The 19749-nt window shown below is 67.0% G+C and overlaps 8 protein-coding genes across 8 annotated transcripts; 5 read left to right on the forward strand and 3 right to left on the reverse strand.

Moving 5' to 3' along the window:
• Positions 1-94: 94 nt before the first annotated feature.
• On the reverse strand, positions 95-3719 carry EMIHUDRAFT_356218 (hypothetical protein). Its single transcript, XM_005768342.1, has 5 exons — positions 3339-3719; positions 2674-2904; positions 1055-2477; positions 951-984; positions 95-834 (listed from the first exon to the last, which is right to left on the reverse strand). Exons 1-3 carry the CDS (start codon positions 3635-3637, stop codon positions 2063-2065), a joined length of 945 nt encoding a protein of 314 aa, XP_005768399.1. The 5' UTR covers positions 3638-3719; the 3' UTR covers positions 95-834; positions 951-984; positions 1055-2062.
• Positions 3720-5252: 1533 nt separating this feature from the next.
• Positions 5253-7327, forward strand: EMIHUDRAFT_103042 (hypothetical protein; the record flags this gene model as incomplete). The annotated part of the gene is made up of 5 exons (XM_005768343.1): positions 5253-5409; positions 5454-5587; positions 5734-5913; positions 6018-6176; positions 6623-7327. 5 exons carry the CDS (start codon positions 5253-5255, stop codon positions 7325-7327), a joined length of 1335 nt encoding a protein of 444 aa, XP_005768400.1.
• Positions 7328-8640: 1313 nt separating this feature from the next.
• On the forward strand, positions 8641-9350 carry EMIHUDRAFT_356221 (hypothetical protein; the record flags this gene model as incomplete). The annotated part of the gene is made up of 2 exons (XM_005768344.1): positions 8641-9224; positions 9293-9350. Coding segments are annotated over exons 1-2 (629 nt in total), but the record flags the coding sequence as incomplete, so codon positions are not given.
• Positions 9351-9682: 332 nt separating this feature from the next.
• EMIHUDRAFT_436624 (hypothetical protein) lies at positions 9683-11235 on the forward strand (the record flags this gene model as incomplete). The annotated part of the gene is made up of 5 exons (XM_005768345.1): positions 9683-9764; positions 9847-9937; positions 10017-10295; positions 10418-10680; positions 10858-11235. Coding segments are annotated over 5 exons (1045 nt in total), but the record flags the coding sequence as incomplete, so codon positions are not given.
• An 801-nt stretch (positions 11236-12036) lies between these two features.
• On the forward strand, positions 12037-13257 carry EMIHUDRAFT_210934 (hypothetical protein; the record flags this gene model as incomplete). The annotated part of the gene is made up of 4 exons (XM_005768346.1): positions 12037-12186; positions 12272-12429; positions 12502-12763; positions 12844-13257. The coding sequence occupies 4 exons, from the start codon at positions 12037-12039 to the stop codon at positions 13255-13257; spliced, it is 984 nt and encodes a 327-aa protein (XP_005768403.1).
• A 178-nt stretch (positions 13258-13435) lies between these two features.
• On the reverse strand, positions 13436-14341 carry EMIHUDRAFT_103044 (hypothetical protein; the record flags this gene model as incomplete). Its single annotated transcript, XM_005768347.1, has 1 exon — positions 13436-14341. The coding sequence occupies one exon, from the start codon at positions 14339-14341 to the stop codon at positions 13436-13438; it is 906 nt and encodes a 301-aa protein (XP_005768404.1).
• Positions 14342-15897: 1556 nt separating this feature from the next.
• EMIHUDRAFT_210936 (hypothetical protein) lies at positions 15898-17461 on the forward strand (the record flags this gene model as incomplete). Its single annotated transcript, XM_005768348.1, has 3 exons — positions 15898-16197; positions 16294-16926; positions 17006-17461. The coding sequence occupies 3 exons, from the start codon at positions 15898-15900 to the stop codon at positions 17459-17461; spliced, it is 1389 nt and encodes a 462-aa protein (XP_005768405.1).
• A 428-nt stretch (positions 17462-17889) lies between these two features.
• On the reverse strand, positions 17890-19682 carry EMIHUDRAFT_210937 (hypothetical protein; the record flags this gene model as incomplete). The annotated part of the gene is made up of 8 exons (XM_005768349.1): positions 17890-17970; positions 18035-18077; positions 18157-18326; positions 18417-18743; positions 18813-18888; positions 18959-19143; positions 19216-19335; positions 19401-19682. The coding sequence occupies 8 exons, from the start codon at positions 19680-19682 to the stop codon at positions 17890-17892; spliced, it is 1284 nt and encodes a 427-aa protein (XP_005768406.1).
• Positions 19683-19749: the final 67 nt, after the last annotated feature.

Here is a 19749-nt window from a genome sequence, read left to right on the forward strand (position 1 = left end):
GCGGCCGGGAGGGTTGCGTGGCTTGCTGGCGGGCGAGAAGATGGAGTCTCGTTCTGCGCCGGAGTCTCGTTCTGCGCGGGCGGGGTTTCATTAGCAGAGAGTCGGCCATGGAGCCGAGCAGCCGCGAGCTCGAGCACCTCTCCAGGCAGCTCGAGGAGGCCGCTCGCTCGTCGCTCAACGCCACCGCGAGCAGCCCCGCCATCCACATGCGCTGGGCCCTCCACCTGCAGCAGTGCCTCCAGCAGGTCAACATGCAGCGCAAGCATGAGGAGGAGCTCGTGCAAAAGCTCATCATGGAGAACTCGCAGCTGCGGCACTCGATGGGGATGCCGCCCGCGGCCTTGCCTCCCGGCATCCTGCAGGGCCCATCTCCGGTGGCCACGGTGCTGCCCGGCGCCACCATCGCCCCCGCCGCGGCGCCAGCCGAGCCATTTCAGGCCTACGCGGCTGCAGCGGTGCCCCGCGTCGCCGAGCCGCGGGGCCGCATGAAGGTGCAGCTGTGCGAGCGGCCCGAGCGCGCCTCCTCCTCCGCATCGTCGCGCGGCGGAGGCGGCGGCGGCAGAGGCCGGGGCCGGGCGCAGCAGCAGCAGCAGCAGCAGCAGCAGGAGCAGCAGCAGCAGCAGTTGCTCAGCGGGCAATGGCTGGGAGAAGGGGGCCTGCCGCCGCGGGACGCCGCTTTTAGCTCGGCCGCCCTCGCGGAGCAGCTGGGTCACGACGCGGGTGCCCTCGCTGGCGCACTGTCGATGACGCCCCTCCTCAACGAGGTGTCGACGCCGCAGATCGACGCGCTCCTCTCCACACCAAACTTGCGCATGCTGTCGAGCGTCCTGGACGGCGCGCGCTCCCCCTCCCTCCGCCCCGCCCCACCCTCCGCCGCGCCTCCCGCGCCCCTCCAAAGGAACGAGTGCAACCCTCTGCGCCCGAGCCCTCCCCCCGGCGCCCGCCCGCAGGGATGCAGCCGTCCGAGCTGCAGGCTTGCTACCGGTCCGCGCCTCCCCGCGCGAGAGCCGCTTCCGCCCCCTCCTCTTCCCACCCCCCCCCCCCCCTTTCGCAGGTCGGGAGAGACGCCCTCGGCGAGCACCGGCGTGGCAGCGGTCGCGGGGTCTTCAGCGGCAGGCGGCGACGGCGCCGCGGCCGCGCTAAACACGACGGGGGCGGCGCGGCGGCGGTCACCGGCTGGCGAGGCCGTCGCGCCTGCGGCGGCCGGCGACGGACGCCGCGAGCTAAAGTATCAGAGGCGGGGCAGCGGCGGGGGCGGCGGCGGTGGCGGCGGGTCCCTCGCCGCTTTTGACGCCCTCGCCCACCCTCGGCGGGCGGGCTGAGAGCGGGCGTCCCCCGCGGGGAGGGGCGGCGTGGCGCCGGCCTGCACTCCCGCGGGGCATGGGTCATGGGGACTGAGTGCGACGTGGGAGAGCCGTCGCGTCCACGGTGGCCCCCAATTCGCCACCCTGCGCCCAGACCGCCCAGGATCGGGGCACCCGCCACGTTCGAGCGTTCCTGGTTCGGATGGAGGAGGCGTTAGGGGCCCGACCGCGAGCCTGCCGGAGGCGCCCAGGCGGGGAGCGGCCCCCTGGAGCCGGGGTGCGTGCCGCTCGGCGCCACACTCGCCGCATCATCTTGCACATCTGAGAGAGACCCACGCTCGACGCTGTGCCTGTGGCTGTGGCTGTGCGGGTCTCCACTCTCACCACTCTGCGCACTGACTCTCTGTCTCTCGAACTCTCTCCGACTGTCGAACCGACTCCGTCTGCGGTCTGGGTCCCGGTCTGCGTCTCCCCGCGCGCCAGTTTTCGTTTTGTCTTTTTGAGCTACGTGATGAAGAGCAATTTTCAATATGCGGCGAGCGCCCGCCACCGGCGCCCGGTGGATTCTCTCTTGCGGGCCCGACGCGCCCACTAGGCTCTACGCGACAGAGTCAGAGGACTCCCTCTCGCGCGCGCACGACCCCGCGCGCCAGACACACAGTACGAGTCAAGACAAACCGTCTCTGCGAGGGCGGCGCTGCGGGGCCCTCCGCCCCGCCGCCGCCCCCGCGCCTCCGCCCTCCTCTCTCCGCGCGACGCTATTTCTGCGCTGTGGCGCTGCTGCCGCCCTGGCTCTGGGCGTTGGTCGAGTTGTTTTTGAGCGTCCAGTCGAAGTTGTGGTCGTAGGCGTAGCCCTCGCGGAAGAAGAGGTCCTTGAACATCTTGCGCAGGTACGAGTAGTCGGGCTTGTCGGCGAACTTGAGCGAGCGGCAGTAGTTGAGATACGTGCCAAACTCGCTCGGGTAGCCGCGGCAGAGGACCTCGACGGGCGTCGACATCTTCTTCTCGGAAATCATGTCGTACTTTTGCTTCTTGGTCGCAGCCTTGAGCCCCTGCCAGGGCAGCGAGCCGCGCAGGAAGTACATGAGCACGTAGCCGAGCGCCTCGAGGTCGTCCCTCCGGCTCTGCTCGATGCCGAGATGCGTGTTGATGGACGCGTACCGCGCCGTGCCTGCAGGTGGGACCGCCGGGGCGCGCGCAGCTCAGAGCGGCTGTCGGAGGCGGGCGCGGGGCAGGGAGGGTGGGAGGGGCTGGGAACTCCCGGAGAGAGGCCGAGGCGAGAGGAGACGGCAGCAGGGCGCCGGCTCGTGGGCGCGCGCACGCGCCGCGTGTGCGTGTGCGTGTGCGGGCGGGGAGCTCGGGCTCACCGGTCAGGTTCTTGTTCTCGCGGTACGGGATGTGCTGGTGCGTCTTGGGGTCGCGGTACTTTTTCGCGAGCCCAAAGTCGATGCAGTGGATCAGGTTGGCCTTGCGGCCGAGCCCGATCAGGTAGTTGTCGGGCTTGATGTCGCGGTGGATGAAGGACTTGTAGTGAATGTACTCGATCCGCTGCAGCAGCTGGTCGGCAATCATGAGGATCGTCTTGAGGTTGAACTTCCTGCGGAGGGCGGAGGGGCGGGCGGTGGGGGAGGGAGCGGCGGGCGGGAGGGCGGGCGCGCGTTCAGCACGGTCGGCGGAGCGCGGGGGCGGCGCGTGCAACGAGGCGCGCAGAGGGCGAGCGGGGAGCGTGCGGTGGCAGCCCGGCCATGAGAGATGCCCTTCCGAGGGGAGGAGAGCGGTGCTCCGGGGGCGGCGGCGCCGACCGCGACACGCGTCAGCTCCCCGCCCGCTGCGGCCCGCGCGCGGCACATCGCGCGCGCCGGAAGGGGGCTGTGGGGGTCTGGCGCGCCCCCGCGCGCGCAGAGCGGCGCCGCGCGCTGCGAGGCGCGCGCGCGGTCCTGCGCGCGCGCGGGGCGGCCGCGCGCGGCGGCCGGCGCGGCGCGCGGCGGCTGTGCCCGGCGCGGCGCGGCTCTCCACTCTCGGATCGGGCGCCTGTCACAGAAGTTGAAGAGATCCTCCAGCGACGGACCGAGCAGGTCCATCACCATCACGTTGTAATCCCCCTCGACGGTGAAGGAGCGGACGGTAGGGATGCCCACGCCGCCGCCCAGAATCTTGTACAGCTTAGACTCGTACAGCAGCTGCGGGTGCTTGCTCTTGATCGACTCCAGCTTGATCGCCACTTCCTCGCCGGTCGAGATGTGCGTGCCGAGGTAGATGTCTCCGAAGCTTCCCGAGCCGATCTTGCGGCCGAGCCGGTACTTGTTGGCCACCCTAATCTCCATGGTTGCCATGGCAGCTGCGCCCCCGGCCCGGAGGCCGCGGGAAGCGGTTGTGGAAAAAGCTGGGTCCGCCGCCTTGCAGGCTGAGCAGGCGGGCCTTCGGCGTGGAGAAGAATTCCAGCGCCCATGATGACGCGTTGGCCCCTCCGCAGGCGGCCTAAGGCAGGCGACTGGGGTTCCAAAATGTGATCACAAATGGGCCGATTCCAGCGCACCTGACGTCCCTCGCCACCTTGCGGGCCGCGCGCGCGGACTCCTCGAGAGCCCGGCGCACGGCCGCCTCCTGCTCGCGGCGCAGCTCTCCCCACGCGCGAGGCACCCGCGCATCTCGCATATTTGCAGCGGCAAACGCGGTCAGTTTCCCCGCGCAGACGAGATCATTGCGCATGCGTTCGATCGCCTCGGCCGGCAGCAGCGGCATGTCGTAGCGGTGTGATTTATTGCGCACTATATGATGGTTTCAAGAAAGAAGCGGGCGGCCTCCTTGAAGGATCGCGGTGTCGAAATCCGCCGAATTTTGACCGCGCAAGATATAAAGGGTGTCCTAAGGGCTCTGCTCGAAGGCGCCCGCGTCGCAAAGGGACAATCTTGTCTGTCGGCAGCCGAACTTGTGATGGGACACCCTCGGAATCCAACTGCGTACTACTTGGCTTGCACGCTATTGGCATACCGACGGCTAAGGCCGAAATCGGTTCACACCTGCTCTTGCAGGTGTGAACACAAAGGATTAGCTGTATCTACTCAGCCGCTCCGCTTACACTTACCTGTGATTCGCCTTCCTGGCACCCAGCGCTGGCTTCTGACTGTCGTTGCTGTCTCTCCCTTCTCGACTGTCTGTGCTTGTGCGTCTTGGGTCTGGGGTTGTGTTTTTGTGTGAAGCGTGAACAGCGTTTATGTGAACAGCGTGCCATTTGGTGTCGAACACCTCCGACAGAGACACAGCTGAGTCGACGGCTCCTCCACAGTCTGACTCGTCGTCGTCCGACGTTCAGCGATGCTGACCCAGCGTGGCCGAGTCGAGCCCGAATTCTTTACGCCACGAAAGTCTGGCGCCTGCCGCTCCCACGGCGGTAGCCTCGGCTCTTTTGACGAGCACTGGTCGATCACGGAGGCGGCGTGCAAAAGCCTGTGCAGGCAGAGCCAAGAGTGTCTCGCGTATGAAATGGCCGACGTGGGTATTTACAAGTCCGCGCTCTGCAAGACGCACAAAACTCCCGTCACCGGCATTCTACCTATCAAGGGCTGGAAATGCGTCGTGCGAGGCCAACAGACGGCGAAGCGCCCTCTCTTTAACATCCTCCCTCTCCCTCCCGCGCCGCCAGAGCCGCCGTCAGCGCCACCAAGCCCACCACCGTCGCCGCTGCCACCGAAGCCGCCGCCTCCCTCGCCTCCTCCGCCTCGCCCTCCCCCGCCTCCTCCGCCTAGCCCTCCCCCGCCTCGGCATCCACCGCCGTCGCTGCCTCCCGCGCCACCAGGGCCACCACCGCGGCGACCCGGGCCGGGCGGTCCGCCCCCCTCCCCTCTGCCCCCCTCCCCTCCCCCCGCGCCGCCCGCGCCGCCCACACCGCCGCCCCGGGCGCCGCTTCCGCGGCCGCCGCCCTCGCCGCCGCCCTCGCCGCCTCCCAACATGTGCGTGCAGCACCTCTACCCCCACGCCAACCTGCACACCAACCGCCCGCTCGAGTGCGTCACCCTCGCGCGCGCGGACCTGCGCGGCGCGAGCCTCCCCGGCATCGTCCTCGACGGCTTGAGCCTCCGCGGCGCCCTCCTCGCTTCCGGGCGCCGTCTAAGAGCCCTCTAGGAGCCCGTTCCTCCGTGTGTGCCGTAGGCGCCCTCCTCGACGCCGCCGACCTCTCCGGCGCGTCCCTCCAGTCGGTCGACGCGCGCGGCGCCTCCTTCGCCGGCGCGAGGATGAGCAAGGTCATCCTGCAGCGCGCCCATCTCGACGGCGCCAGCTTTGCGGTGCGCGCTGTGGCCCTCTGGTCTGGCAGTGCCTCTCTAGCAGTGCCCACCGAGAGCTCCTCTCCGGTCCGAGGGGCGCACAGGCGACAGGGTCACCGGTCTCGCGGGTGGTGCGCGCCCACGCCCCCTCGCCGCCCTCCTGGCAGGGGGCAAGCCTCCACAACGCCGACCTGAGCAGCACGACGCTGCACGGCGCAAACTTCAGCGGCGCCGACCTCGCCTTCGCGAAGCTGACAATGATAACCGAGGGGAGAGGGATCATCTTCGACGGCGCCGTCCTCGAGGGGGCCTCCTTCACCGACTCGTCCCTCGACAACGCCTCCTTCGTGCGAGCCTCGCTGCGCAAGGCCCCGCACCCCGCCCTCACACCTCCGCCACACACGCGGTCTGCCCGAGCCACAGCCCTGATGAGCACGGCGGCCGTGCGCAGGCGTCGATGGAGGACACGAGGAAATTAAATTACACTGAATTGAACTCGCAGGCGTCGATGGAGGATATGAGGCTCAGCCACGCGCGCTTCGTCGGCTGCGACTACAGCGGCATCTCGCTGGCGGACTCGTGGCTGACGCACGCGCAGCTCAGCGGGGAGGTGCCTCGACGGCCAGCCTGCACCTGCTCCCCTCTCGCCAGAGGCTCCTCACTCGACACTCCGGGGGACTCTCTTCGACCCCAGGTGCTCGACGGGGCCAACCTCGACCACGCGAGGCTGATGCACGCGAACCTGACTGGCGCGTCGCTCGTCAACACGGCGAGCTGCGCCTAGCACCCGCACCTGGCGCATGGCCGGGCGTGAGTAGCGTGTGGCGATTCGAGCTCCCGCGGGGAGGGAAGGGGGAGGGGGGGCGGGCTGCTGGGTTGCGCGAGGGGCGGGTGCCAGCAGGGCCTGAGGGACGTCACACCCATACACCAGCCCCTCCCTCACGCGCGCCTGCCGCCCTCCCTGGGCCTCGCTGCTATCCTCACTGCCGCCCTCGCCGCCCTCGCCGCCCTCGCCGCCCTCACCGCCCTCGCCGCCCTCTCGCCGCCGCCCGCCAGGTCCTCACCGAGGGGCAGCTGCAGCACGCGGTGGCGGTGGGCGCCGACTTTACCGGCGCCGCGCTCAACATCGCCGACTTTTACGACGCATCGCTGCAGAGTGCCCGCTTCGTGGGCGCCAAGCTCACCGACGCCAGCTTTGCCGGGGCAGCGCTCTCCGGGGCGGACTTTACGCGGGCGCGCCGCCCCTCTTTTCCGCGGCCCCCTAGGCAGCCCCCCGCCGTCGGTGGGCCTGCCTCCTGCGCCCGGCCCGACCTCGCCGCCACCGCGCACTCCCCCATCACACCACAGGTGATCGACCTCGAGAAGGCGCGCTTCCCCAACGCCACGGGAGTGGCGGTCGGCCTCCCTCCCTTCCCTGCTCGAGCACCCTCGCCCCCTCCACCCGCGCCGCCGCTTCTGCCGCCGCCACTTCCGCCGCCGCCGCTTCCGCCACCGCTGCCGCCGCGTCAGCCACCCTCGCCCCCTCCGCCCACGCCGCCGCTGCTGCCGCCGCCGCGTCCGCCACCGCTGCCGCCGCGGCCGGCGCCGCTGCCGGCCGCACCGCCGCTTCCGCCCCAAGTTCCACCCCTGTCGTCGCCATCGCAGCCGTGCGCGGGAGGCAACCTCACGGCTTGCTTGAACCTGATGTGCAAGGCGCCGAGAATGCAGGTGGAATGCGGGAACCACTGTCTGAACTGCTACCAGTTCAGTGGACTGGGCTGATGTGTCTCCGCTTTGTCCCTCCCTTGAGAATGAAACACACGCACGAGGGGAAAGAATCTTGATTACAACATTCTTCGCTTGAAGTCGCACTTTTTAATCTTTATCGTTTTACATGGCACCAGCGACCAGGGGGTCTCAGTCATTATATAAAAACCTCTCACACCCAGGCAGGCAGGCGCAGGGCCGGGGAGCTAAAAGAAGCGCACCCAGCGGGCCGGATGCTCGGGGGCGGGCTACGGGCAAGAGAGAGTAGAGAGAGCCCTGACCCTAGGCTAAGGCGTAGCCTAGGGTCACCCTTCCGCCTTCGAGCACTTTGGAGCAGTGCAGTCATCAACTCCAAACACACAACTCCCATCCAGGATTTGCGAGACTTCTTATGAGTCTACTTAAAATTCTTTTGCCGGGGGCTGGCGCTCTCGTTCCGCGTTAAAACTTAAATTCTTTTGATTGAGCTAGCCTTCGTTGTTAATATGAAACAAGAAGGGACACACACATGACAAAACAAAACAAGTACTCGCTCTCTTTTATGTCCCACCATGCAGAGCGCATCTCTCTCTCTGTTGTGCGAGGCGTGAACCGCGCCATTCGCTCTCACCTGGCAACCCTGTCTGCACGTCTCGCGCGCGCGTGAACAGGCAGGGCTCCAGGCCCCAAATGACGAGTGAGTGTTAGAGTTGTTTGGTATTGGACGTATTTGTCCGGACCGTCGATGCGGGCGCGGCGAACGCTCGTTCGACCATCGTAGACGACGCCCTCACCGGCGCCCTCGCTCGCGTCGTCGTTGGCCTTGTTCGCGGCCTTGTCTGCTGCCCCCTTCTCCCGCAAATCGAGCTGCGCCCGCACTGCCGCCATCGCGTTCGTCGCCTGCGAGGCGACCTTCGCCACCTTGGCCTTCCTCTCCCGCTCTGCCGCCGCCTCCGGGTCCTCGCGGCGGTCCGCCAGCGGGTTGTCAATCACCCGCCCGCCGTCCCGGCGGTCCCGCAGCTCGCGCACATCTCCCTCTTAACCCACCTGTAACATCACATAATGGTATTGCTAAAAATCTCTCACACATGACGCCGCCGAAAAAAAAAAAGAGAAAGGAGGCAGGGATGGGAGGACGGCACGCCGCCACCACACAGGGATTTTAATCGTGCCAGTGTGCTTTTTTTGAGAAAGAAAGAAAACAGATAACCCAAACGAGGGATAGGGGAGGAGGACAGGGTCCACACCCGCACGAGCTTTTTTTTGAGACTTAGGTGATGTAGAATTCTTTTGTAGAACGAGACAGCCACCTTGGCTGTCTCACCTCATCCACAGTGAACGCCAGACTGCCGCTTCCCGTCTATGGACACAAACGAGGAGCCAGCACCCCGCGAGTTTTTCCCCGGCCTATCGCGGATGATGACCCAGATAGCCGCCGACCTGCGCCGTGGCTCTGCTGAGGCTGCCGCAGACGGCCCCGAGAACTGGGGCTCCCGCCCGCACATCTTTGAGGCGGGGCCGAGCGCGAGCCCACCGCCTGTGCCCAGCGGAGAGTCGACCGACGGCGAGTCGGCCTGGGGATCGCTCGGCATCCTCGAGGGCTCCGACCGCCTTGGCGAGGAGAGCTCTGACCGCGTGAGTGACCTGCAGCGCAGCGCGCGGCCAGGGCTGTATCCTCCGCTTTCGGCACATGCAGGGCGCCGGGCGGTGCCTGGCGAACGGCTTCCGCCCGAGCTGCTCATGTCCAGCTCCGCGAGTGCGATCCTCGTGCCGACCTCGAGCAGCGGCCGGGAGAGCCTCGCCGATCGGCTCACGCGGCGGCGCGTCGACTACGCGCTGCGCAACGGCGGCGCAATCAAGCCGAGCGGATCCTTCCTCGGCAGCTCCTTCACCGACATCTTCTCCGCCATGGCGGACCGCCGCCAGCTGCAGGCTGCCGGGGCTGCACGAGCCCATCTACCGGGACCCTTCCCGGAAGCTTCTCGGACCCTTCCCCGTAGGTGGCCGAGTTTGGGTCGTCGGAGTGGGTGTTCCGCAATACCGTCTCCTTCTGGGTGGGCGTCTTCTTCGTCGAGGGACCGACCCTACCGCAACACACGCACACACACACCACACGCACGCATGCACGCACACACGCACAACAGCCGCAGCGCGCTCACTCAACGGACTCCTCACGCCTCACCACACACCGAAAGCCTCCCCCGCGAGCCGTCGCCTCGCCCGAGCCGTCGCCTCGCCCCGCAGGCTCGATCCTCTTCATCGTCGGTGCGGCGGCGTCCGCCTTCATGCACGGCGCAGCAAAGTGGAAATTTCAGGCGCCCCGCCGACCGCGCTTCAAACAGGAGCACGAGGCTGCCGCTCACGGTTGAGACGGTTGAGATGGTTGAGATGGATGCACCAGGCGCTCGTCGGGTACCCGTACTTTGTCGGCTCGCTCACCTACACCGCAGGCGCGTACATGGGCTACTACGAGGCGCGCGAAGCCGCAGCGCCCCACCGCCTCGCCCCCTCCCCACCACCTCCCCGCCCGACGCCACCACCGCCCCTCGGCGCAGGTGATCAACGTGGGCCGCGCAGATCGGCGCCTCTTCGGCTGCACCGGCGCCACCCCCGCCGGCTTCTGGGGCACCACCCTCTACCTGATTGGCGAGCGCCGCCCTCCCTCTAAACCAAGCCATTGGCGCGGAGCCACGGCTCACACTTTTCTGCCCGTTGCCCGCTGTAGGCGCGCTGTGCTTCAACGTCTGCTGCGCCGCCACTTTCGTCTCGCCCGACACGCCCGAGGGCGAGAAGCTGGTCTCCGTGTGGATGGAGGGCGTCGCCGGCACCGTCGGCTCCCTCCTCTTCGTCCTCGCCGCTCTCATCGAGTGGGCTCACAACGCGGACGCGACGCCGCGGCAGCGCGTGTTTTGGCTCTGCTCCTCCTACTTCCTCGGCTCGGTCCTCTTCCTGGTCGGCTCGGGAGCGACGCTCGTCTTCGGGGTCTGCGAGTGCGCGAGGCCAGGCGCACCCCCACCCACCCACCCACAAAAGCCCCGTCTCAAGGCACACGCGGCGAGGCATCCTCGCCGCCTCTCGCCCGACCGCCGCCCTCTCTCCGCCCTCACCTCTCTCCGCCTCCTCCAGAGCTCACCATCTGGTGGATCGACTTCCCCTATTGCGCCGGCGCCGTCCTCTTCCTCTTCGGCGCGTGGGTGACCACGCGCATGTGGAAGGCCGAGCAGTTTGGTCTCGCCTTTATGAACGAGATCAACAACTTTGCGCCCACGGCTCCAAACTCGCGCACGCCCGAGGACGCGACGCAGAAGGCGGCCACCGCCGTCTACATGGCCTTCGCCGCGGTCTCGCTCCTCGACTTTTGCTCCCTCTCCGCGTGGCACGCACACGAGGCGCCGCACGGGGGCCGCCTTTGTTTTCCCACCAGGTTTCCCTCCCGCTTCCCTCCGGCCTCCCTCCGGCTTCCCTCCGGCTTCCCTCCGGCCTCCCCCCCCCCCCCCCCCCCGCCCCTCGTCCGTCCGCTCCGCCGCCTCGCCCGCGCCCGACCGCGCCGCCGACTGCGCCGACAGATTGGCGGCGTGCACCACCCAATCATCTTTTCGGAGGAGTTTCTCACCACGACCACAAACTTCGTCGCCGCCCACTCGCTGCTGCTGCTCGTCACGGTCGTGCACCGCTCGCCCGCCGTCTCGCCGTACAAGTACCTGATGTGGCTGATGCAGCTCGTCGCGCTGCTCTACCTCTCCTCCATCACGCTCCGGTGGCTAAAGTACTTCACCGACCCTCGCTACTTCACCGACACGCCCTCGGACCACGAGCCGGAGGTCGAGGGGGGGCTGTGGGAGCAAAAGGAGGCGCTGGAGGCGGGGTCGGGCGTCGAGTTTACGTTTAGGGAGTGAGCGAGCTAAACCTAAAGCAAGGCAGCTACCGAGTTCTGGTAGGTAAGTAAAAATGTGCTGCCGTGCTGGCCACATTCGCCCGCGCCCTGCGTGACTCCGGCACACTCGTCCGCCACTCAGATCTCAGTCCCCACTCGCGTCCCACGCACGCCCCGCGCCCCGCGCCCCCACGCCCCTCACCCTGCGCCTCACGCCTCCCTCCCCACCCTCTCAGGCATTTCTGTTCTCGTCCCCGCTACTCGCCGACTCCTCCTCCCCCCCCGCATGACCGACGAGTCGAGGGGGGGCTCCGAAAGGTCGGCATGCCTGGCATGTCGGCTTACTAGCCTAGTAGGCAGGTCATTGGCCTCCCCCCCGCCAAACTCGGCCATTCCAACGGCCAGACCGCTCGCGTTAAGGCTGATTGGCTAGACGAGCGGCCTACCTCCAACGGGGCGGACCGGGAACGCGTGGAACCTGCCCACCTCGGTGGGAGGTGGTTTGGCGCCGACGGACCGCCCTCTCCACCACCCTCGCCCAGGGATCTACAACGCTGTCTTAAGGTCCGACCTGTGGGCTCCGGCCTGCGCTCGGCACCGGGCACCGCCTCGGTATACAAACAAAATGCGCCTGCGGGCGGACCCTCACACACAGATCACAGATCACTCGGGGGCACCCCACCGTCGTCTTGAATCGGTTGAATGTTGAAAGCTCACAATAGCGAAAATACACGCGAACCGGCGGGTGGGCGGGATGTCTGTGGGCCCGAGAGCGATCGGCCCTGCAACAGTGAACAGATGCTCAGCTTGATTGTGAGTTTGTTGCAGGCCTCTTCGGGCTTTTCGCGGCAAGCATCCCCCCACCGCGACAATGCTCATACTCGCCTGCTTCGCCTACTCCCTCTCCCCCCTGCTGAGGCCGCTGCCGCCACTGCGGCCTCGCACTCGTCAGCCCATCGCCTCGGAGCCCGAAGACCCATTCGTGGTGCTCGGCGTGAGCCGCAGCTCGTCGCTTGCAGAGGTAAGAAAGGCGTGCACTCCTGCTGAGTCCAACGATGGCCGTGCTTCACCTGCCATTGCTACAGACACACCACCACGTGGGATAGGCGTATCGGAAGCTTGCTCGAGAGGTTCACCCCGACGTGGGAGGCACGCCGGAGGCCTTTCGCCGCGTGACCAAAGCCTTCGACGCCATCCTCGGCGGTCGGCGGACGATCGACGCGACAGGGGTGCGGCGCAAGGCGCGCGAGCGGGCGGCGGCGGAGTGGGGTCGCGCCTCCTCCTCCGCCTCCTCCGCCTCCTCCTCCGACCAGCGGAACGAGAGGACGGGCAGCAGGCGCACGGCCGAGGAGGAGACTGCGGAGGCCTCCGAGCGGCGGCGGGGCCGGTGGCGCGAGTCGCTCTTCGACGCGATCTGGCGCGATCACATGCCGCTGCGCGCAAAGGCGTCGCAGGAGGCGCGGCCCGCGTTCGTTCGTGCGATGGAGCGCGCGACGCAGGCCTTTGTCGACGGCGGCGTGGCGCGAGCCGAGTCGGAGGAGCTGGCCAGCCGGCTGGAGGAGTCGGAGCGGGCGCTGCTGCGCCTCACAAACCGCGAGGTGTGGGGCCCCGGCGTGCTTCGGCGGTGTCGTTTGGGCCGCGGCGCGTCCCGATGCCGCGTCCGTGTCGCGTCCGTCAGGTGCTCGAGGTCGAGGTGGCCGACGTGAAGCAGCGGCTGCAGTGCCACCGCGCGCGCGTGCGCCACCTCGAGGTCGAGATCGGGCGCGCGCAGGGCCGCGCCGAGCTGTGGCGAGGAGCGGCGCCCGTCTCTCGCGACGACCGCGTGCAGGCCATGGAGCGAGAGCTCGCATTCCTCGAGCAGGCGAGAGAGACGCCTCCGAGACCCGACCCAGAACGGACCGCTCCTGGAGGCTCCCCAGGCACCCTCCTACGGCTCCTCGCCCCTCTGCAGGCGGCGCGGCTGAGAGACAGGCTAGACGAGCAGCGCCGCGCCATCGATCGGCTAAGGTTCCTGCAGGAGGCGCTGCAGGCCCGCGTGGCGGAGGCGCCGCCCCGCGAGCGCGATTTCGCGGCAGACGTGCCGGTGAGCTGACGGTGACGCGTTCGACGTATGAATTGTCGCTGGTTTTGGATCCTATCTTTTTCTACGGTCTTTAGACTCTACGGACGAATGAGGAATCAGGAATGTGGAGCGGTGCTTTACGCTGTGACGCAGTGGACTGACTGTACTAATATCATCACTGGGCTGCGATCAGGGACGTCGGCGACGCTCACAACAGTGGCAACACCCCGAGCGTCTGGAGGAAGCGCGCTGCGCGGTGAGGCCAGCTGCAGACCGCGAGCCCCTTTGGCACGGTCGGCTTCGTGCAGCGGCCGTACCCGTGGCCGCCCTCTGGGTAGACGTGCAGCTCGGACGGCGCGGCGCCGGCCTTCTTGAGCGCGAGGTAGAAGTAGAGGCTGTTCTCGACATGAGCGGCGTCGTCCTCGGTCTGCGTCAGGAAGGTTGGCGGGTTGCGGCTGGTGACGTTCAGCGCCGAGGCGGCGTCGGGGCCGGCGCTGACGGGCGGCTCGGTGACGCTCTCCCACGGGTAAATCATGAGGACAAAATCGGGGCGGCAGGGCCGAGCGTCGGCCTCGTCGACGCGCGGGTAGCTGCGGCTGCGCCACGCGACAGAAAGGTGTCCTGCGAGGTGGGCGCCCGCGGAGAAGCCGATGACGCCCACGCGTGACCCGTTGAGGCCGGGCGCTCGCCCGTCGGCGGCCCACTCCCGCACGAGGCCGACTGCACGCTGAGCGTCCATCAGCGGCGCCGACCCAAACGGAAGCCACGCGCGGCCGGGCACGCGGTAGCGCAGCAGGAAGGCGGAGACGCCGACCGAGTTGAGCCACGCAGCGATGTCGGTCCCTTCGCGGTCCCAGCTGAGGAACTTGTAGGCTCCGCCCGGCGCGATCACGACTGCCGAGGTGGCGCCCGCGACTAGGTACGGCGTCAGGGTGGGCACTGTCACGTTGGAGATGGATCGGTCGACACATCTTGCGACTGGGACGCCGGGAGTCTCGCACCCTTCCGTCTCGTGCCCTGTCGCACCAGTGCGCTCGCCTGGCGGCACACCCGGCCAGAGCGGGATGGGCGCGTGATCGGTGAAGGCAACGGTGGCGAGTGCAACGGGTAGCATATACACACACAATAGCAAGCAAGCAAGCTTGTCCGCCCGCCGCGCTACCCGGTAAGCGCAAGCGGCGGAAGCCATGCGGGGTAGGTAGGGTAGGTCCATGGCCCTCCCGGTTTTTTGTTCACGCGCGCGCGAGACGTGCAGACAGGGTGTCGTCATCATCTGTCTCGCGTCCACCCATACCGCGCTGGTGTCCAGTCCGAGCCTGGCTGTTCTTCACCTTTCTACCTACCTACAGGGTTGCCAGGTGAGAGCGAATGGCGCGGTTCACGCCTCGCACAACAGAGAGAGAGATGCGCTCTGCATGGTGGGACATAAAAGAAAGCGAGTACTTGGGCGAGTAGGCCGTGCGGTCGACGCTGCCTCGCGCGACTTTGCGCGCGAGGCGGCGCAGCTTGAGAACGGCGGTGGGCGAGAACGGCGCCGCCGCCGAACGTCTCGTGGAGCAGCAGGTTGAATGAAGTTGTTGCGCTTGACAAAGATCGCGTCGTGGTAGAAACCGCGATGCGCCTTGACGTAGCCGTGGCCGGTCTTGTCACTTGTGGGAGAAGGGTTGGCCGGGCTGCCCGCGCGCCTTGCAGCCCACATGTTTAGGCGGCGGGCCTTCTCCTCGGTGTTGCCGAAGGCGTAGGAGTGGCCAACGGAGGCGGGCGTGCCGCCACTCGAGGCGTTGCCAACGCCCGTCGAGGAGGTCTTGACATGAGGAGGGGCGTCCAGAGCTTGACTTCATTCCACCTCATGAGAGCCTCATCCGCATCCTCCCGGGCCAGCGTGGGGTTCCGCGAGCGTTTGTCGCGAGCGTTTGTCAAGTGGGTGATCTGGTGCTTGTAGGGCTTGAGAGTGGCCTGTCATGTCTCAGGAAGGACTGTGGTTGCAGGAGAGAGTACCACCAACCATCACTTTAGTTGGTATAGTAAAAGAAAGAAAGAAAACGGAGAACCCAAGGGAGGGATGGGAGGACGGCACGCCGCCACCACACAGGGATTTTAAAGAGAGGGGTGTGGTGCGCTAGCCGTCGCCCACCCTTGGGCGTCCGCCTCTAGTTGGTATAGTAAAAGAAAGAAAACAGACAACCCAAGGGAGGGATGGGAGGACGGCACGCCGCCACCACACAGGGATTTTAAGGAGAGGTGTGTTGGTGCGCTAGCCGTCGCCCACCCAGGGAGTCCGCCTCTTCCTATCTCTCTTCGCAGTCTCTCTCCGATTCTCGCTGCAACCTTCATGCCACCTCGCGGTCGTCCCACTCTCGTCGTTCTCTCCCTTGTCATTTCCTCCTCTGTCGCGTCGTTCCCTTCTAGTTGGTATAGTACCCCACCTTCACCCGTCCCATGGTTTCTTTTTTAGTTTCCCATAAGTAGGGTAGGTAGGTAGGTAGGTAGGTAGGTAGGGGCAGGGGCCGGCCAGGCTTTTCCAGAATTTCAGCATGGCTGCCGCAAGACGCAAAAATAAACCCAAGAGTGGTGTGGGAGGAAACCCTGGCCGAGCTCCACGTTGCCCGTCGACGCCCGTCGACGCCCGCCTCAATCTTCACTCGGCGCTCGAGCCCGCGGAACGCGCGCATGTGGTGCGCGGCTGACTGCGTGACGAAGTGGAACTCCCCGGTGCTGAAGCAGCCTTCGTGCCCGCGGCCACCGTCCAGCTTCATCGCAGACCGGAGAAAGGGCGCGGCGTCAGTGGGCAAGGCGACGAGAAGCCGCGGCGCCGCTCAGCCACAGGCCCGCACGACGCGTGAAGTGATCGCCGTCTCTGTCGGCGGGGCTGGCAACTCTGTCGGAACCCAATTTTGGGAGGACATTTCGATAGAACATGGTATCGACCCGACGGGCACGTACGCTGGAGGTTCGGATCTCCAGCTCGAGGTGCACACTTACCGCCCCCACTCCCACCACCACCACTCCCACCAACCGCCCCAAAACACAACCGAGATGATGAGAGGGCCGGCCGCCCCTCGGCAGTGCGTCGACGTGTACTACCGAGAGGAGGCGAGCGGACGCTACGCGCCGCGCGCCGTCATCGTCGACCTGGAGCCTGGCACCAGGGACTCTGTCCTCGCGCGCCCCTACGGCGGGCTGTTTAGCCCGAGCAACTTTGTATTCGGCCAGACGGGTTCAGGCAACAACTGGGCCAAGGGCCACTACACGGAGGGGGCTGAGCTCATCGGCACCGTCCTCGACGTCATACGCAAGGAGGCTGAAGCCAGCGACGCTCTCGAGGGCATTCAACTGAATCACGCCATCGGAGGCGGCACCGGCGGCGGCTTGGGCACGCTCCTCATCTCCAAGTTCCGTGAGGAGTTCGGAGAGCGCTTCGTGTGCACCTTTTCAATCGCTCCCTCGCCCAAGGTGTCCGACACCGTCACTGAGCCGTACAACGCGGTCCTCTCCTTCATTCAGCTCGTCGAGAACGTGGACGCAACCTTCATGTTTGACGAACAGCGGCTCTACGACGTCTGCTTCCGCGCTCCGCTCAATATCACCGCTCCCACCTACCGTGACCTCAACCAGCTCACGAGCGGCGCCATGGCAGGGATCACCACTTGCGTCCGCTTCCCAACCGCGCTCAACTTTCGCGATGTGGCCAACAGTCTGGTTCCCTCCCCGCGCCTCCACTTCGTCACCCCGGGCCTCGCGCCGCTCACCCGCCGCCCACCGGAGCACGGTGGCCGAGCTCACGAGCGAAATGTTCCGCGAACGCAACAAGCTGGGCAGCTACCGCGACGCGCCCAACAGCAAGTACCTCGCCGCCGCGGGCTTCTTTCGTGGAGGCATCTCGGCCGCGGAGCTGGACGAGCAGATGCTCCGCGTGCGGAGCGCACACTCGAGCCGCATCGTCAACTGGATCCCAAACAACATTCAGCACTCGCACTGCGAGATCCCGGCCAGGGGACTCGTGGCCTCGGCCGGCTACGCAGTCAACTCGACGGGCATTTCGACGATGTTTGGGAGCCTCCTAGAGTACTACAGCTTGATGTTGCGCCGCAGGAGCTTCCTGCACTGGTACACCGGCAACGGCATGGAGGAGGCGGAGTTCGGCGAAGCCCAGGCGAACATGAATGACCTCATCGGCGAGTACCTGCAGGCCCAGGACTCGGAGGGGCCACCCGCGGGGTGGAGGAGCCGGTGATGTCTATCGGAGAGCCGAACGCGACAGCTCCTGAGGCCAACGCGCAACGGGCGAGGCGGTGGTGCGAGCCAGTCGTGGTACGCGTTACGCATGAGTAAGTAATCGTTATTCGTGAGTGAGGATTCTTGAGCTTATCTTTCGCTCCCGTGTTTTGGCTTTTGGTTTATTAGGTGCCCCTCTTTCCCGCAGAGCGCGCCCAATCCCGAGACAAAAAAAACTCCCCACAAGTGCTCCTGTGCTCCAAGGAACCGTAGACGGGAAGGGGCGTATATGATGGCATATCGTACTTGTACTTGTTGTGCTCTTCTCCAACACACAACACACGACATACGAGGATCGGGTCTGCCTCTCCGACTCGCTCCCCCGCGCAACACGTCAACACCCTCGGGGGCGGCGCTGGCGCGACGCCGTAGGTCACACAATGACCTCTACTCGGCGCCGCTCAGCTTGTCTTGCAGCAGCCCCACCAGCTCGCGCAGCTTCTCATTCTCGCTGCTCAGCCGGTCCACCTGGCAACAGCACGCTCGAGTCACCGAGACGGCGAGGGACTCTCATCCACGGGCAAGCCCGTACCTCTGCCGCCCGCTCCCGCAGCGAGCCGATGATCTTCTCCTGTCTGCCGATTTGCGCCTGCGAGGGTCGGGCGCGGGAGTGTCGGCCTCCCCACTCAGATGGGCCGCCTCAGAGCCCGTCACCGGCGCTCCTGCTGCTCCGCGGCTCTCGTGGCGAGGTCGGCGACTCTGCGCGCAGGGACGTCGCCCTGCGGTGAGAGCTTTCCACTGCTTTGCCGGCACCGCTCGAGCTCTGCGCGCAAAGCGGAGACGAGCTGGTTGTCGTTGTCGCTCTTATCGAGGAGCAGCTTGAGCTTGTCGCGCCTGCGAGGAAAACGTCCCCGCCTCATACGGACTCATGCCGCCCGCGGCCCGCGCTCACTCGTGTCGCGCTTGCTGCGGACGTCCGCCTCCAGATTTTTGATGCGGGCCGCCAAAGCGTCGGCCCGCCGCCGCGACTCGTCGAGCTCCGCGCGGAGCTGCTGCTCCACGACTAGCAGCCGCTCGTGGTCGTGCCTTCGTTCCTGCTCCATTTGCTGCAGCCGCTCCCTCGCTCGCTCCTCGCCCCGACTCCCCGGGCTCGAGGGGCCTCCCGCCAACCCGCCGTTGTCTGTCATCGCGCGCCGCTGGGCCTCCCTCAGCTGGTCGCGCAGCAGCGAGATTTGCTCGGCCCGGCCTCGCGCCCCTGAGCCGCCCTCTAGCAATCGAGCGGCGCCATCGACCGAGCCGACCTGTGAGGGCGTGCTTGGTCCTGTTGGACAGACGGGTTGCGCTGGATTGGGACAGGCAGCCCCGCACACCTCCCGCTCGAGGGCGCGCTTGTACTTGGCCAGCTCCGCTCTCGCGCCCTCGTACGACAAGGAGAGCTCCGCCAATCTGATCAGGGACCGGACAGGCGATTCATCTCGAGTGGGCGGTGTCGCGGCACTCATGAGCGAGCGCACACCTCGCGTTGGTCTCTGCGAGCCGCTTTTGCGCCTCGCGCCGCTCTTGCCCCGGCGACGCTGGTCCGCCGTTGACGCCGCCGCTTTCCTTTGCGGCCTCCCTGGCCTTGAGCTGCTGCCTCAGCCCGGCGAGCTCCGACGCCAGCTGCGCCGCTTGCGACCGCTCGCGACCGAGCGCCATCGTCGCCTGGTGGGACAGGAGGGCTCCCCCCTCGGGCCGGTCCGCAGAGCCCTCTCCCTAGCTGCGCCCTCACTCAACCTGTTTGCACTTTGCCGCGAGCTCCCTCATCTTGTCCTCTCGCGCCGCCGCTGCGACGCCATCCCGCTGCGCAGCCGCGGCCGGCGCGACGCGCGCAGCCGAGGCGCGCTCGTTTGCAGCCTACTCGGACGTGGTTGTGTGGCACGGTGTGCCAGCATGCCCACACTTCCACACCCCGCTCGGACCCACTGCGCCTGCATGCGAGCCTCCTGCAGCTCGAGGTCCTTCTCCTCGAGCTGCAGCTGCAGCACAGCCACCTTGCGCTGCAGGTACTCTGTCTCGCCGCCGCCACTCCCGCTGCCTCCACCGCTCGCGCTGTGTGGACCCGTCCGGCGAGGCGGAGCCGGCGGCGGCGGAGGGTGATCGCCGTCGTCGGAATCGTCCTCGGCGATCTGCGCGCGCCAGAGCGCCAGCTTCTCTCCGTCGCTCGCCGACGGAGGGTCGGACGCTGGCGTTCCGACCGCCATGTGCACAAACACAGGCGTCGTTGCAGACGTTACAGTTACCGAGGCGGGCAATTTTTCTGAGCGCCTA

This window comes from Emiliania huxleyi (genome assembly GCF_000372725.1).
Source record: "Emiliania huxleyi CCMP1516 unplaced genomic scaffold EMIHUscaffold_46, whole genome shotgun sequence".
Classification (NCBI taxonomy): Eukaryota; Haptophyta; order Isochrysidales; family Noelaerhabdaceae; genus Emiliania; species Emiliania huxleyi.

Bases quoted from the DNA above. Each gene is read 5' to 3' on its own strand.
- EMIHUDRAFT_356218 (XM_005768342.1), bottom strand. From the start codon at position 3,637: ATGGCAACCATGGAGATTAGGGTGGCCAACAAGTACCGGCTCGGCCGC. The intron at 2,905-3,338 runs CAGGCGCCCGAT...CTCCGCCCTCCG, and splicing joins GATCTCTTCAACTTCTGTGA to CAGGAAGTTCAACCTCAAGA. The intron at 2,478-2,673 runs CGGTGAGCCCGA...GGTCCCACCTGC, and splicing joins CGCGAGAACAAGAACCTGAC to AGGCACGGCGCGGTACGCGT.